The sequence below is a fragment of the Ammodytes marinus genome (assembly GCF_949987685.1).
Source record: "Ammodytes marinus genome assembly, chromosome: 1".
Lineage (NCBI taxonomy): Eukaryota > Metazoa > Chordata > Actinopteri > Uranoscopiformes > Ammodytidae > Ammodytes > Ammodytes marinus.
In genome coordinates, this window is record NC_137230.1 from 8,963,903 (window position 1) to 8,979,600 (window position 15,698).

At 40.7% G+C, this 15,698-nt stretch overlaps 1 protein-coding gene across 1 annotated transcript in view; it reads right to left on the minus strand.

Annotated features, from left to right (window-relative positions):
- Positions 1-9,569: 9,569 nt before the first annotated feature.
- The window catches only part of cskl (c-src tyrosine kinase-like), a 50,871-nt gene continuing 44,742 nt past the window's right edge, over positions 9,570-15,698 (minus strand). Inside the window, exons 6-13 of the mRNA XM_080039844.1 lie at positions 15,166-15,259; positions 14,104-14,169; positions 13,879-13,978; positions 13,571-13,661; positions 12,704-12,777; positions 11,536-11,731; positions 10,723-10,809; positions 9,570-9,756 (exon numbers count right to left, since the gene is read on the minus strand). Coding sequence (XP_079895970.1) covers positions 9,574-9,756; positions 10,723-10,809; positions 11,536-11,731; positions 12,704-12,777; positions 13,571-13,661; positions 13,879-13,978; positions 14,104-14,169; positions 15,166-15,259 — 891 coding nt within the window. The 3' untranslated portion in view covers positions 9,570-9,573. The remainder of the gene's footprint in view (positions 9,757-10,722; positions 10,810-11,535; positions 11,732-12,703; positions 12,778-13,570; positions 13,662-13,878; positions 13,979-14,103; positions 14,170-15,165; positions 15,260-15,698) is intronic.

Below are 15,698 nucleotides of genomic sequence, written 5' to 3' on the forward strand. Positions count from 1 at the left end.
GCTCACATCCGCAAGATCCACTGTCGGACCTGTTGTCTGTGTCCAGCACTGAGCTCCCACAGAATCACCATGCTGCTCACAGCTCCAACAGTCAGCACAACATCAGGACTGTAGAAGCAGATTTAACTTCAAACATTATCCATTCTCTTTATAAATGTGTGTGTGTGTATATATATATATATATATATATATATATATATATATATATATATATATATATATATATATATATATATATATATGATATCGTGATTTTGACTGCTTGTCGTGTTGTCATGTGTCTTGCATTCCCATGATGTGGATGTACATTTCCATGACTTTGGTCCAGAGTGAAATATCTTTAAAAGTATTGACACTATGTTGTACCAACACACGAATGAACACTAATGACTTTTGTGATCCACTGACTTTCTGCTTTGGTAACACTTTACAATAAGGTACACAAAATTGTAGTAGCTACTACATACCTACTACATAGTTTTTTTTTTTTTGTGCTACCTATGTGTTAGGTAGCACAAAAAAAAAACCCAATGTGTTAGGTAGCACATAGGGTTTTTTTTTTTGTGCTACCTATGTGTTAGGTAGCACAAAAAAAAAAAACCTTATGTGTTACCTACTACATAGTTTTTTTTTTTGCGCTACCTATGTGTTAGGTAGCACAAAAAAAAAAAACCCTATGTGTTAGGTAGCACATAGGGTTTTTTTTTTTTTGTGCTACCTATGTGTTAGGTAGCACAAAAAAAAAAACCTTATGTGTTACCTACTACATAGTTTTTTTTTTTTTGCGCTACCTATGTGTTAGGTAGCACAAAAAAAAAACCCCTATGTGTTAGGTAGCACATAGGGTTTTTTTTTTTTGTGCTACCTATGTGTTAGGTAGCACAAAAAAAAAAACCTTATGTGTTACCTACTACATAGTTTTTTTTTTTTTGCGCTACCTATGTGTTAGGTAGCACAAAAAAAAAAACCCTATGTGTTAGGTAGCACATAGGGTTTTTTTTTTTGTGCTACCTATGTGTTAGTTAGCACAAAAAAAAAACCCTATGTGCTACCTAACACATAGGGTTTTTTTTTTGTGCTACCTAACACATAGGTAGCGCAAAAAAAAAAAAAACTATGTAGTAGGTAACACATAGGGTTTTTTTTTTTTGTGCTACCTAACACATAGGTAGCGCAAAAAAAAAAAAACTATGTAGTAGGTAACACATAGGGTTTTTTTTTTTGTGCTAACTAACACATAGGTAGCACAAAAAAAAAAAACCCTATGTGCTACCTAACACATAGGGGGTTTTTTTTTGTGCTACCTAACACATAGGTAGCGCAAAAAAAAAACAACTATGTAGTAGGTAACACATAGGGTTTTTTTTTTTTGTGCTAACTAACACATAGGTAGCACAAACAAAAAAACCCTATGTGCTACCTAACACATAGGGTTTTTTTTTTTGTGCTACCTAACACATAGGTAGCGCAAAAAAAAAAAAACTATGTAGTAGGTAACACATAAGGTTTTTTTTTTTGTGCTACCTAACACATAGGTAGCACAAAAAAAAAAAACCCCTATGTGCTACCTAACACATAGGGGTTTTTTTTTTGTGCTACCTAACACATAGGTAGCGCAAAAAAAAAAAAACTATGTAGTAGGTAACACATAAGGTTTTTTTTTTTGTGCTACCTAACACATAGGTAGCACAAAAAAAAAAAACCCTATGTGCTACCTAACACATAGGGTTTTTTTTTTTTGTGCTACCTAACACATAGGTAGCGCAAAAAAAAAAAAACTATGTAGTAGGTAACACATAAGGTTTTTTTTTTTGTGCTACCTAACACATAGGTAGCACAAAAAAAAAAAAACCCTATGTGCTACCTAACACATAGGGTTTTTTTTTTTGTGCTACCTAACACATAGGTAGCGCAAAAAAAAAAAAACTATGTAGTAGGTAACACATAAGGTTTTTTTTTTTTGTGCTACCTAACACATAGGTAGCACAAAAAAAAAACCCTATGTGCTACCTAACACATTGGGTTTTTTTTTTTTGTGCTACCTAACACATAGGTAGCACAAAAAAAAAAAAACTATGTAGTAGGTATGTAGTAGCTACTACAATTTTGTGTACCTTATTGTAAAGTGTTACCAATCTAAGCATACATATTTAAACAACTAACCAATCTGTTCAACCATCAATCCAAACTGTGGAATGTTGTATCTTTTGTTAGTGTGTGGCGACTGTGGATGTTGTCCCCCATCTGTTTCTGCAATCATCAGGGAAAGTGACCTATTCACTGTAATTTTAATTTTTAAGTTTTAATGAATCCTGTTTCATTGTACATTTGGGCATGTGGAAAGGTATTGTTTTAAGATAGATTGGAACAAATGTGAAGCTATCCTGCAAGAGTTTAAATAGGTGTGTATTACACCAAATGTAGAATATAATTTTGACATGCAACATGTCCGAATAAGCCTTGAGCCTATGATTTGCCTTAAATTCATAGCCGTCGATTCGGTGACGCCCAAGGTCGTGCTCCCTTCTGCCTTGAAGTGTATGGATCGTTGCTTTGCTGCTGAGTAGCTCTGTTTACAAGGTTGTGCCGCCTGCAGTGGGACATAAAAAAGCCACGCTAAGCTGTCAATGCAACACTGAATCAGAAGCTCCGGATGTGACGGTGTAACATCAACGTTCACGCGGCGGCAGACACAACTAATGCAGTAAGTAGAGCATGAGGAAGAATAAACTTCATGTTTACACACGGCCAAATGAACACCACTACTACACTACACGGCTGTGACACAGCACAAGAGCCTGAACACAGTGCCTCAATTAAGGGCATAACAAGTGGCAGCCTTTATCTCAAAGGCTAACATCTGTGTATGTGCCAGTGTTCCCAAAAAGAAGCAAATTGAAACTGGAAACTGCATATTTTTAGGCTGTTCAGTAAAGTGGCACGAGTCCAGACAAAAAGAAAAGAAAAAAAGGGATGTGAATGTGATGGGACTGAGTGATATCCATGTGAAACTATCTGTTAGTGAGACAGTGTGCACACTTGACGCAGCCAGCCACACATCGGCCTAATAATGTCAATATCATTTCCTTCATCTCCTGTCAGCTCGTTCCTCGTCACTGTCTGCAACAGGCTGGAACTGGAAACTCCAACAGTGCTGGAGCACTGTAAACAAACCTTTCAGTAATTCAGGTCCATCCAGACTTTCTAACTGCCTTTTAAGGGATTGTTAAATAATTTCTGGGCAAAACACTGTTTCTCCTTTCTTGCTGAGTGTTATGTGAGAAGATCCACACCACTCTTTTGTCTGCAGTGTTAATATGACACCATCGTCATCTGTCAAAAAGGTGCCTAAATGTGACCGCCAGTATCCGTCATACTCACCAATTAACTTGCTGTATGTCATTTGCTATCCATCACCTTAATGTACACACCATAAGCTAAGCAAACTGCTTGCTTGCTCTCGCTCCATATTTAGCGTACGGATATGAAAGAGTGAAAAAATGTTCTCATCGAATGCCTTGTAAGAAAGTCAATAATGGCTCAACAGTTATAAAAGTTCATAAACTGGTTGGTTAAGGTCTGTATTAAGGAATCAGATTTGACTGGTTCAGTTTAATCACCCCGTGATTAAAGTAATAGTATTTATAATGTATTGCCGTTAATAGAAATGGAATACTATTTTATACTACATAGAAGTGGGGTGCTGAGGTCGCCATGTTGCGCACAGTCAGGTTTCTACAGTAACAGAGAACAAACAAACCTAAACTAAAGCATTTTTATACACTGTACAGTGGGCGTCATGGGGAAATGCACCTGTTGGAAGACGAAGAATAAGCACAGGATACATTACTAAAAATACATGTTCACCTCATCACTTGATATTGTGGAAATGTAGCCTACCTTTAATAACGCATGTTGTGGTGCCCTTCAGAAAAATAAGACCCCATAATAAAGTTATACATCTGTGACGTTCTCAGAGTGGGTGTGAAAGCACGGATCAGTTTAATGGCCACTTATCGGCATTAAAAGCCTGAGAAACCTGGGAAAGTGACAAGCTGAATCCCTTCACGACATCCTGTATGGAGTCATGTGGCTTTCAAGAAATCATGTAACCCAGCAACACAGCACACATAGCCAAGGCTGAACACGTTTAGGCTATAGGGCCTATTAAAAAATAACCTGACCGGAAACCTCCTTCGCCTCACCCTCATTCTGTCGCACATGTAAACCTGTCATGTTTGGCTTGATGTGCTAGAAAACAATGCACATGCCAACTCCTCAAAAACATGTGCAGCCCTCAGCATCTTCCTCGGACTCTCGAAAAAAAAATTGTGTCGGCGTAATCAGATTAATTTAGAGGCTAATTTGTTGCCGTGGAGTGTGCGTGCCTGGCTGGCTGCCTGTCGTCAGTAGCACAGATCCATAACTTATCGAAAGCTGATTAACACATCAATCCTCCCGCTCGTGCCAGGGCTAAGAACGCGGAGCTGTGCGGCTGTCAGGATTACTTAAGTGTGAAACGAAAGACCGAGGATGCCAGAGCTGTGCATTAACTCTCCCTCCTGTCACCACAAGCCCACGTCATAGTGATATGTGAAATCCTTTCACTGTAACTGGGAATGCAAAAAAAATAAAAAATAAAATAGTAAAGCAAATTAGATGGTGATTATAGAGGCAGATGGTCTCAAGATGAGAGAATCTGACTTCTGTGTCCGGCCTTCACACAATACTCATTGAATAAGGTATAGAATGTCATTAAGGGGATGCTGCTGCTGCTGACCCTGACCTTTGACCTCTCCAGAGGATTGTGCACATCTCAAAATCTTCCCTGCGTTCAAAATAGCATACTTGGAGGCTCAGTCAAGGAGATGTCACTGCGCACTGAATTGTGGGTCAGAATGGTCCAAAAAAGCATGCCGATTTCCAGACTAAATAATACGACCGGCTGTAGTAGCTAAGGTATCTTGGTATTATGAAGCATGCTGCACCTGACCACATCCTAAATATTTTCCTACCATACTAAATAACAGGGAAGTACGAGTATTGGAACGCAGCCCTTATTCCTGATATCATGAGTAACTCGATCCCAAACTGTTGCCTCTTTTCAGCTCCCCTTGGGACTCAATTCTTTAGGATAGCTGGTGACTTTTGGCATCAAGTCAACATCCAAAAATGTTCCCCCTAATCTGCTAATGAGTTGTGCTTTTCACCAGTGAGCCGAGCAGACACACTTGAGTGGAGGGGGGGGGTCCTTTGTAGCGGCTGTAGCAGGATGGTAAACTGGAGCTGGCTGGCTGGATAGGTCCTGACAGCAGCACAGTCTTTGGCCATGAGCAACAAACTGCCTTGGCTTACGTAACCGGCCCATTGTTGCCGCCCCGGCCGTCACTGTCACATTAGAATTCATAGGGATCACATTAAATTACGCCCTAAGCAACACTTTGCTTTTGCAACGGCAGATGAAGAGGCTTGGGTTTGGCCAAAGTAAAAAAAGATGAGGTTTGAATGAGAAAACATTATATGAAGAACAAGACACCAGAGGATTTCGGGCCTCAAACCATCCCTGTAAGTCAGCGTAATAGGGGAGAGAGGGGTCGCTGTGCAAAGAGCAGAGGGCTTATGTTCAACGCTTAGCTGGGAACACTGCTTCACATCCATATGCTTCTGACGACACCTTTTTAGCAGTGCTGTCACAGAAGGATTTTATTTATAGCTCTACATCTGTGGAGAGGTTGGGCTTTGAGATAGACGCATGACACTTCTTCCATCACCTCCTCACGTATAATCATGTTGTCTTGTGATCCTCTGCAGCATGGGTTGCTAACACACACAAGTGAACAGTTAAATCAAAGAGCTGTTCCCTCTTTGGGTTGTTAGTCATGATTCAAGGGGGCAGGGAGGCTTAAAACTAGTAAAACCTTTGTACAACATAAACCTGTTGAGGAAATAGGTGCAATGACAAATCACAAAAAGTATTTTTACATCCTGTAAGCCATCTTAAAGCCCTCACATTTATCTGTCAGCAGAACACTGTGAAGGTCCAGACACTTGCAATCCTTTCCCCGTCTTACTGAATCTGATCTACAACTGTCCCCTTGAGAAAGAAACTTATAAAGTGGAAGTCAGCAATTCTGTAAAATCCTTGTTGTCAAAATCAGCGAATATCTCCTCACGATCCCGCTACCTGTATGTGTTGCGTGTGCGCTGAAAAAGAAAATCCAGAGTACAGCGTAGGCTCTGTAGACTGGCATGTTGCTATCTACGTTGGGCCATTCTTGGTTTACATACCAGTTTACAGAGCCTAGGCTGTGTATTAAAATCTGATTTTTTTCTCTCAGCACACACAGTACGGATAGGTGGCGGATCATATACTGGCCACGATGTTATCCCTTCATTGCATGACTCCATTGTAAGAGAAAGACAAAACCGTAAATCCGTTTTTCAGGTAAAACTGCATTCAAAATGAATATCAAATCCTTTAAAGTTACCATCTCATTTGTACTTTGCGTTATTATCCTCTCCCCTCAGCAAAAATGCATTTTCTCACCAAAGGATTGAATTTGTTGCCCATTTCTTCCTTTTTTAAGGCCAGTGTGAATAGGACAGGATAACTTATCATTACAGCGACCAAAAATAGTTTTAATGTTTAAATGGGCATGTGGATATTGTTTTTAAGACAGACTTGAACAATTGTGAACATATCCTTTAACATTTTCCCTCTCGTCCATCCTTATCTTAATGATGAGAGAACCACATGTATGATAAGTGTTGGTGTGGTCTCCATTTTCAAACCTGGATGGGCCATGAAAATGTAATTGTACAGAATGAATGTCAAACCTTCAGCCTCCTCATCAACTACTATTATCAAGATGCCCCTGAGCAAGGCACTTAACCCTGATCTGCTCCAGTGGATGGTTTGAGTAACCTGGCCCTGTGACAGGCAGCCTCCATTTGTGGTTGTGTGGAAGAAGCTGCATATAAATCAGCTTAGCTTAGCTCTTTTAAAGGAATAGTTACATATTTTTTTTGCTTGTTGCCTCATTCTCAGGTTCAAGGCAAGGCGACAGAAACCATTCCTCTAACTATGCGAGCATTTTTGAAGGAGACATAGCCTGCCTCCACCAACAAATACACTTTACATCACTAAGTGGCCATCTGTGCACTTGTTTACTTACCACGTTATGTTGCGCACTATATATTAATTGCACTTTGTTATTTTAATAATTCATATAGGTCGAATACATAGTGCTGTGTCTAAACATCTATTTTGTTGACCTAGTAACATGTACGTTAGCAGTGGTTTGTGCATGGAAATGGTAGATAAACAAGTCCTAACAAGCACCAAGGACCGTGTTGTGATGTTGTAAAGTTTATGTCAGGGGAGGCAGGCTAATACTTACCATTGACTATCATTATTTGGGCTGAGCTACTTATCAATGAGAGTGTCCTTTGCCCATGTTTCTTTCAAAAATGCAGATACAGTTAAAGGAATGGTTTCGGTCACCTTGTTTAATAACCACCAATGTTCACCACCTTGTGAGGCAACAAGCATAAAAAAATATATATATTCCTTTTAAATTTCTAAACTAGATTAAGCTAATCTAAAAAAAAAAACGCAACAAGACCTACATACTGTTGAATGTGTCTTTGCTGAACATATCCCTTATGTCATTTGAAAATCCTGTATGAGAAACCATATTCCAGTGTGCATTCGCATCATACTCACACTCTTTACCCAAAAGCACTCTCTCTCTCTCTCTCTCTCTCTCACATGCTCGCTGATTCGATGACGCAGGTGTCCTCACACTGTTCAGATGGAATGATTTATTCATAATCATGATAGCATAATAAAACAATGAACATTGAAAGCACTGACAGTTTGAACCCAAGGCCTCTCACACACAGCATGCACCTACCCGCCCGACCCCAGCGTTCACAGAGACACTGAACATTCCTAACGCCAAGAGACCCCCTGGCTGTTGATAGTCCTCCTTTTTTTAATGCTCCGCCCCAGTCAGTTTTTGTCCTTGTTCTCTCTTCTTTTTTTTTTAATCCTTTAAATATATTTTGATATAAAAAACAAGCCCACATATGATGAATCAACCATGTTTGTGAACTGCTTCACCCTCTTCTCCTCCAGTTATTGTCCTGCTCCCCACCACCACCACCACCACTTCTTATAGCTGTATTATGCCGGTGTCAAGACTACACAATATCAGCCCGATTAGTCATTGGTAGGGTGTTGTGTCGTATCGGGAATCGATGCATTTATCTTGTGTAGTGTGAATAGTGGACAACAACAGAAGCCGCCTGTAGATTGTTGGAACATTAGAACGGCTTGCGTTGCTTCCATGACGTTGAGCACAGCTGACAGGGCTCTGCCGTAAGAATGTAAACATAGAGGAGCCAAAGAGGAGTGAAGTTGCCGTTGTAGTTTGTCATGTCTTTCGGCTACGACAGGGCAAGACTCAGTCCCTCTATAATCCTCTAATCTGACATGTAGTGACCATCGTGACAGACAAACAAAGATTGTGTAGTCAGACACCAGCATTAGTTGATACCAGTCCCCCCCCCAAATCTTCTCTTCATGTAGACGTGGGTTGAAAAGAAGTAATAAACCCATTCTGGTGGGGCGATGGTGGAGGTGGCAGAGACAGCACTTAAAAAAAAAACGGTTTGATAACCTCCCTGAAAAAATAAACAAAAAACTAAAAAAGTTAAAGCAATAAAAAAAGATAAAAAATAAAAGTAAAAAAAAATAAAAAATAAACCATAACAGTCCAGTTAAGGGAAGTGCTGGAGTGAAGTCTGGAGCTCTGTAGACTGGAGGCACTTTGGCACAGAGCGAAGGCCCCACACCTGACACCACGCTGAGGGGAGAGAGGGGAGGGGAGGGTTGGTGGAATGACAGAGAGCTGGGGCTGTATTCATGCAGAGCCACAGGGTGATACAGAGATCCAGGAATGATGTGAGGGGTAGGGGGTGGGGTTTAAGGGGTTTGGGGGGGGGAGGCGGAGCACCTGACAAACGTGGAGGAAAAGGCCAGCCTCCCCTCTAGGTAATGCCATGTTCAGGAGAGGAGGAGGAGGAGGAAAATAAGAAAGAGAAATTATCCCCCAGGTTAGAGGAAGAAGAGAAACTTGGACCAAGAGAAGAGAGAGAGATAGATAGATAGAGAGAGATATATAGATAGAGAGAGAGAGAGAGAGAGAGAGAGATAGAGATAGAGAGAGAGGGGGGTGAGCAGCGGCAGGTAAAGAGGGAGGAAAGAGCAGCGGCCCGTCCGTCGAGAGAAGAGGAAACTGTCCGGCAAAAAAGCTATACAACACAAACGGGTAAAACAGTCCTTGTATGGAAGCAGAGAGCGGCTGGCGGATGTCTGAGGTTTCGGGGGTCGGGGGGGCACAGTAAGGCAGTCCCATAGGTCAACAGGCTGGGGCGGGCAGGAGGAAGGTGTCATGGTCCCTCTTCTTCCTCCAGCCACCACTGTACAGCTGTTCCGGGCTGCGTCTGTGGCCCCCCCCTCTCCTCCTCGTGTCCCCCCCCCCCATCCTCCCCAGGGCCTGCTCCTCTTCACAGGTAGAGCTCCTTGGCTCTGATATGCTGCATCTTCTCCCTCAGCATGCGGAAGGAGGGCCTCACCACCGAGTCCAGGGTCCAGCACTGCTTCATCAGGTCGTAGACCACGGGCGGGCAGCCGTCGGGGGCGTCCATCTTGTATCCCTTCTCTACCCGGGGCACCACCTCTTTCAACGGCTATGGGGGAGAGAGAGAGAGAGAGAGAGAGAGAGAGAGAGAGAGAGAAGGAGATATAAGTTCTCTAAATAATCTTTTTTATTTTTATTAAATGTATTTATATTTCATATTTCGGGCTTATGCACAAATTGCCTTCCAAAATGAATAAAGGTTCAAATGAGCACCAACCCCTCCCCCTCAAAACATCAAGCAATACCATGAAGTTAAAACATTAAAGTTAGAAGGTGGATTCAGCAATACTAGAGAATACATGTTGTCAAAATCATTTTCATTGTCAGTGGATATCTCATAACAATCCGCTACCTGTCCATAATGTGTTTGCGCTGAATTAAACCAGGTGTTACAGTCTAGGCTTTGTAAACTGGGATGTAAAAGGGTATGTAGACAAAGGGGCCCGTTTACAGAGCCTTGGGTGTGTATTTACACCAAATTTTCTTTTTAACGCACACACACAGTAAGGAAAGGTAGCGGATCGTGAGGAGATATTCACTGATTTTAAGCATTGCCCATAATCACTGACTCCATCTTGAAAATATTAAAGTCAAGCAAAACAGTCTAGTTAAAACATGAACATCCAAATCATCGTTAAGTAAAGAATGTGAGAAAGATACATTCAAGAGCTAAATATAAAATGCTACAGTGATGATAAAAAAAAAAAAAAAAAAAAAACGTGTCAGCCTATAAGTGACTTCCCAGCTGAGGTTATCCATCATAATAGCATACGACTACGTATGTAAACGTGGTGAGGCGTGCAGAAATGATTATTTTCCTAATTTACACTTGTGTCACATTTTCACCGGCTTCATGGCACAAATCTAATTATTTTGAGGTCAAGAAACATCACTCGCATCACTGCAAAGCAAATAAATAAATAAATCTTGCTCCCAGCAATGAATGGCTGCCATCTGCTGGTACACCTCGGACCTTAGTGAGCCAGAGAAACCTGCTGTTCAGGATTATACTTACAATTCTAGGGTAAGGCACGCGCCCAAAGGAGTAGATCTCCCAAAGAAGGATTCCATAACTCCACACGTCAGACTTGGTGGAAAACCTCTGTTGGACGAAAAACACAAGGGAAGCCAAAAATGAAACAATGGATTAGATAAAAGGGTGTGTAGAGAGCAGCAGAGTTATTTCTCTCTCTCGCTCCATCACAACTGGCTTTGTTGTTTGTTTGTTTGTTTTGGTGCTATTTCAGGTTTTTCCGGTGAGAAAATGGAGACGCAGGGTTGCTTCTTAGTTCAACTGCTGCAATAAAACAGAATTGGATTCCAGTGACTCCATTGGAATAGTGAACTAAACCGGCGCCAGGAGCAAAAAATATCAGATTAAAGTCGTCTAAGCTTTTCTATAAACACACCAGGCTCCAAGCATAATCACCCTTACCAACACATTCAATCTTAATGTGCATGTATGAGTGATTTCAGACAATGTTTTAATACCCGTCAACAAAAAGTCAAGACCTTGTGCTGGCTGCATGGTTAATATACCAGACAGACAGACAGTCTGCCTTTCTAAAGGGAGTTAAACACATAAGGCTTAAGACGACTTATTCTGTAATCATTTGGAGCTTTAACATGATATTGAGAACAAATAAATTCAAGATAAAAATAAATAAAAAATAATCCAAAATTAACAATGACATCATCATATTTTGCTAATTTACAGGTTACATACATAATCTACATACGGCTACCTCCACACGTGGCTTACATCTTGGCTGAAACAAACCATTCATGACAGCAAATAGAGAGCCCATGTGTGTGCTACCCGTCTCACCTTCTCTCTTAGTGCTTCCGGTGAGGTCCATTTGACGGGCAGCTTGGCGGTGTCCTGTATGGAGGAGGCCTCCTTGGCCAGGCCAAAGTCACTGACCTTGGCGATGTTGTCGTCGGATACCAGCACGTTACGAGCTGCCAGGTCTCTGTGGACAAAGTTTTGTATCTCCAGGTACTCCATGGCTTCACACACATCACTGGCAGGGACAGAGAGAGAGAGAGAGAGAGAGAGAGACAGCAGACATGAGGAGTGAGTTCATATACTGGTACATATAACCAACTGGTGTGCATCTACACCACAATGTTAATGTGCATATACAGTATCTGTGGATGTGGTTGTCACATTCATCGTTGGTTTGTTATTGGTGATATATTCAAATATACTTAAATATGGAAACCTGTAAATAAGAAATCTAAGTATGTTATAATATTGGGTGTTTTTCAAAAAATAAAGTTCATAAATATAATAAAACTAGCTTTTACTGTCTAGAATGTTTGAAAGGACGGTGTGGACGAGTCTGTATCAAACCGTCTCCACGGCAACATTTATTGTTTTAATAGAATGTTCGGGCAGAGAACTGCCTGATTGGTTCATCATACATAATGTGTCATAAGAACCAGAGTATGTCCCGCCTCATCTAAACCAAATTTCGGTAAAGTTAATCGATCTTAGATGATAATATCTTTAAATTTGCCTAACTATGCTAAGATGCTTACTATCACGCAAATAACTCCCAAAATGACATAGTTAGCTGGATTTTGGGGATTTTGGGTTTACTGAGGCTTCAATGAAAAAAAGATGGTGGAGGTCGAAAAGGCTACATCAGAATATCCTAAACATCACTTTCCCTCCTTCATTTGCCTTATGTTCATGCAGTTGGATCTAATGCCTAACACTTCTCAAGGGAACAACACATTTATTCAAGGGTTATATGGCTTGAATGAGTCATGAAACACTTCCTTATGGATGCATGGTATTTATGTCTACTGATCTGATTGTCAGAGTGTCTCACATAATGGATTCACTCATTTCAAGTATGGATGGGTGACGGCATCCGCTAAATGAAAGATAAAGACACCCGTTCAGGCTCTTGACGTGAAGAATAGAGCAGCTGTCTATCAAAGCCAAACAGAAGTATTGAGTGAACAGAAGATGAAGAGTGACTCACAGAGAGAACTTGAGTAAGCAGTCTCCGCCGAGCACAGTCCGCCCTCGAGAGCGCAGGTAGTCCACTAGGCTGCCCTAGGACACAACATGACGAACATAATGTCAACATGGATTTTTTGAATATCTTATTTATGGATTTTTTAAATATTTTATTTATGGATTTTGTTTTCACTTTTTCAACATAAACACAACAACATAAACACACAACTTGAAAAACCAACACACAAACAAAAGACAAAAGAAAATAAACAACCAGAGTGTTTGTGTATTTTGAACATGTTGAAACACGTTTTTTTTCCCAATGAGTTCAAGTCAATCTACAACTTCAAACTTTAAAGTGGCTACGAACAGGACAGATTTATTGTCTTTTCTATGAAATTTGAGATTAGATGAGATATTCAGAGAACTTATTTAATAGTTCCAAATGTTTGGGAAATATGCATATTTTGAGACGGATGAGAAGATCAAAAGCACTCTGCTCTACTCTGCACAGTAACTGAAAAGCTTTACCCACAGCAGTTGCTTAGCGTGAAGATTGGAAACAGCAAACATAATCTACCTGCCAGTATCTCTTATGCTCACTAATAAACATATCATGTCATTTCAGCATTAAGTTGTGTCCTGTAATGTGCAGGACTATTTCTTGTCATTGAGCAGTTCACAGAGGAGAACTCATAACCTGGCCAAGAAGAAAGTACAGGACACAATTCCCCATAGAGTGGCTTTGTTTTTTTTTAATGTAATTATTTTCATTTGATTCAATAAACAAAATACATTTTAAAATATGAGCTTATTTTAAGTATGTGTTTTTAACATGTAAGAAAAAAAAACACACACACAAGAGGAAACTTAAACTTGTGTGACAGACCTTAGCCATGTACTCTGTGACGATGTAGAGACTGCCCCTCTCCTCCACGATAACCCCTAGCAACTGCACCAGGTTGTTGTGCCTCAGTTGCCTGTAACAAAACAGAACAGATAAAAAAGTGTTAGCATGCTGGAAAAACATGAAGGTGTCCACAACAATACATTTCCTTCTCGAACAATCTGATGAAACCTCGGAAAAGCGATAGAAAATGAGAGACAATAGTGTACACACACACACACACACACACACACACACACACACACACAAACACACAGTGAAGGTCAAGAGCAATAGTTGGAGGATCTTACGTCATGACGGAGGCCTCTGCGATGAAAGCCTGCGCCGTGGCGTCATTCTTGATACACTTGACCGCCACCTTGGTCCCTCTGTAGTCTCCTACCATCACATCTGACAAGGACACAGACACGGTGAAGTTTTAGTACAACATCCACACTAACCTTGCCCTCTGTAATGATGGCTCTACTGTATGAAATGAAAAGATGCAGACATCCTTGGGAAATTATTTTCCTCACCTCCAAACTCCCCTTTGCCAATGGTCTGCAGGAGTTTCAGCTCCTTTCTGTTCAAGGCCCAGCCGCCTGCCAAAGAGAGGACAGATAACACTTAGAATACCATCATTCTGTGAGTGTTATCACAGCACCGTAAATCACACAGGGAGAAGTAGCATTTGATGAGCCAAAAAACCCTGATATTTATTGTTATTATCAACACAAATCAACGAACCACATCTTTTTAACTGTAGAGAAAATGTATCTACATTTTCATTAGTGAGTTTCACACATATCCTCTTCTGAATGATGTACATTTCATTTGTGAGGAAAATCATGGATTTATTCCAACATGTAGCTTGTTCCCCAGTTCTCTGCTGTTAGAATCAGCCAGGTCAGAAGTTTCAATGAAGGGGGCTGAAGAGAGACAGAGGTGGAGGAAGACTCAGATTAACCTTGAGAACTGGTGAAGCCCAGAAGTGGTCCCCAGACACATAGACTAATTACCCTGTGTTGATTAATGCTATTAGGACTGGGCTGATCGCCAGTTCTTGAAGGAGTAGTTGTCAGTTCACTGCGTATGAGCCATAGACTTAATGCATGGAGGGTTTAAAGAATTTGGAAAACTGGTCTAAAAAAAGTTAAAATCAAAATATGATATCAAAGTTGGGTCTCTCAATAATCTTCTACAAACATCTGATTCAAAATAAATGTTCATAAATATTATGAAAGGACTATGAGGGCATGTTTTTATAGAACGTTGGGGCAAAGAACTGCAGTGATTGTCTCAAAACACTTAATATGTGATAAGAACAATACAATAACCCGCCTCATCTAAACTACATTTCTGTAAAGTTGATCAAACTTAAATGAAAATACCTTAACTTTGGATTGATAAATATGCCTAACTCTTTTCAGATGCTTTACTATCTTGCAATTAACTCCCCACATGACACGGTCAGAAGGGTTTTGTGGATTTGGGTTAACGGGGGCTTTAAGTGCGTATCAGAAGCACATTAAGGCCCCCAGTGTGCCTCGATACCACTGTCCCTATAGAGCAGTGCAATGAGCTCTGTGTGTCCTTACTCCTGGAGAACTCGTCCTGCGCTGCCACCGTCCCCTCCATCACCTTGGGTTTGATCAGCCTGGTGCAGAGGCCATCTGCGTCTTTGGTGTAGTGCTGTGGACAGAGTTAAGAGAGGAGGAAATGCTGTTGAAAAATATCACCTCACCATCTGCTACCTGTGCCTACTGTGTGTGCTGTAAGAAAAAAATCCAGTCTTAATACGCAGCCTAGGCTCTGTAAAATGGCATGAAGACAAAGGGGTATGTAAACAAAGGAGCCTGATGTAGCTAGCAACTGGCCAGGTTTACAGATCACATAGGCTTGTGTATTAACATTGGGATTTTTTTTTTTCAGCGCAAACACAGTTAGCTGTTGTCAGGAGATATTCACTGATTTTAATAAGAAGTGATTTTCACAATAAGAAAGCCCCAAAATCGCTGTCTCCACCATTGAAGTGTTGGAAATTACAATAGAAAATCCAGGTTGTTATTTTACCAAAGGGAATCATTCGTTTAAACTTTTAAAAGTCTAAATGTTTAAAAGCTCCGCAGTA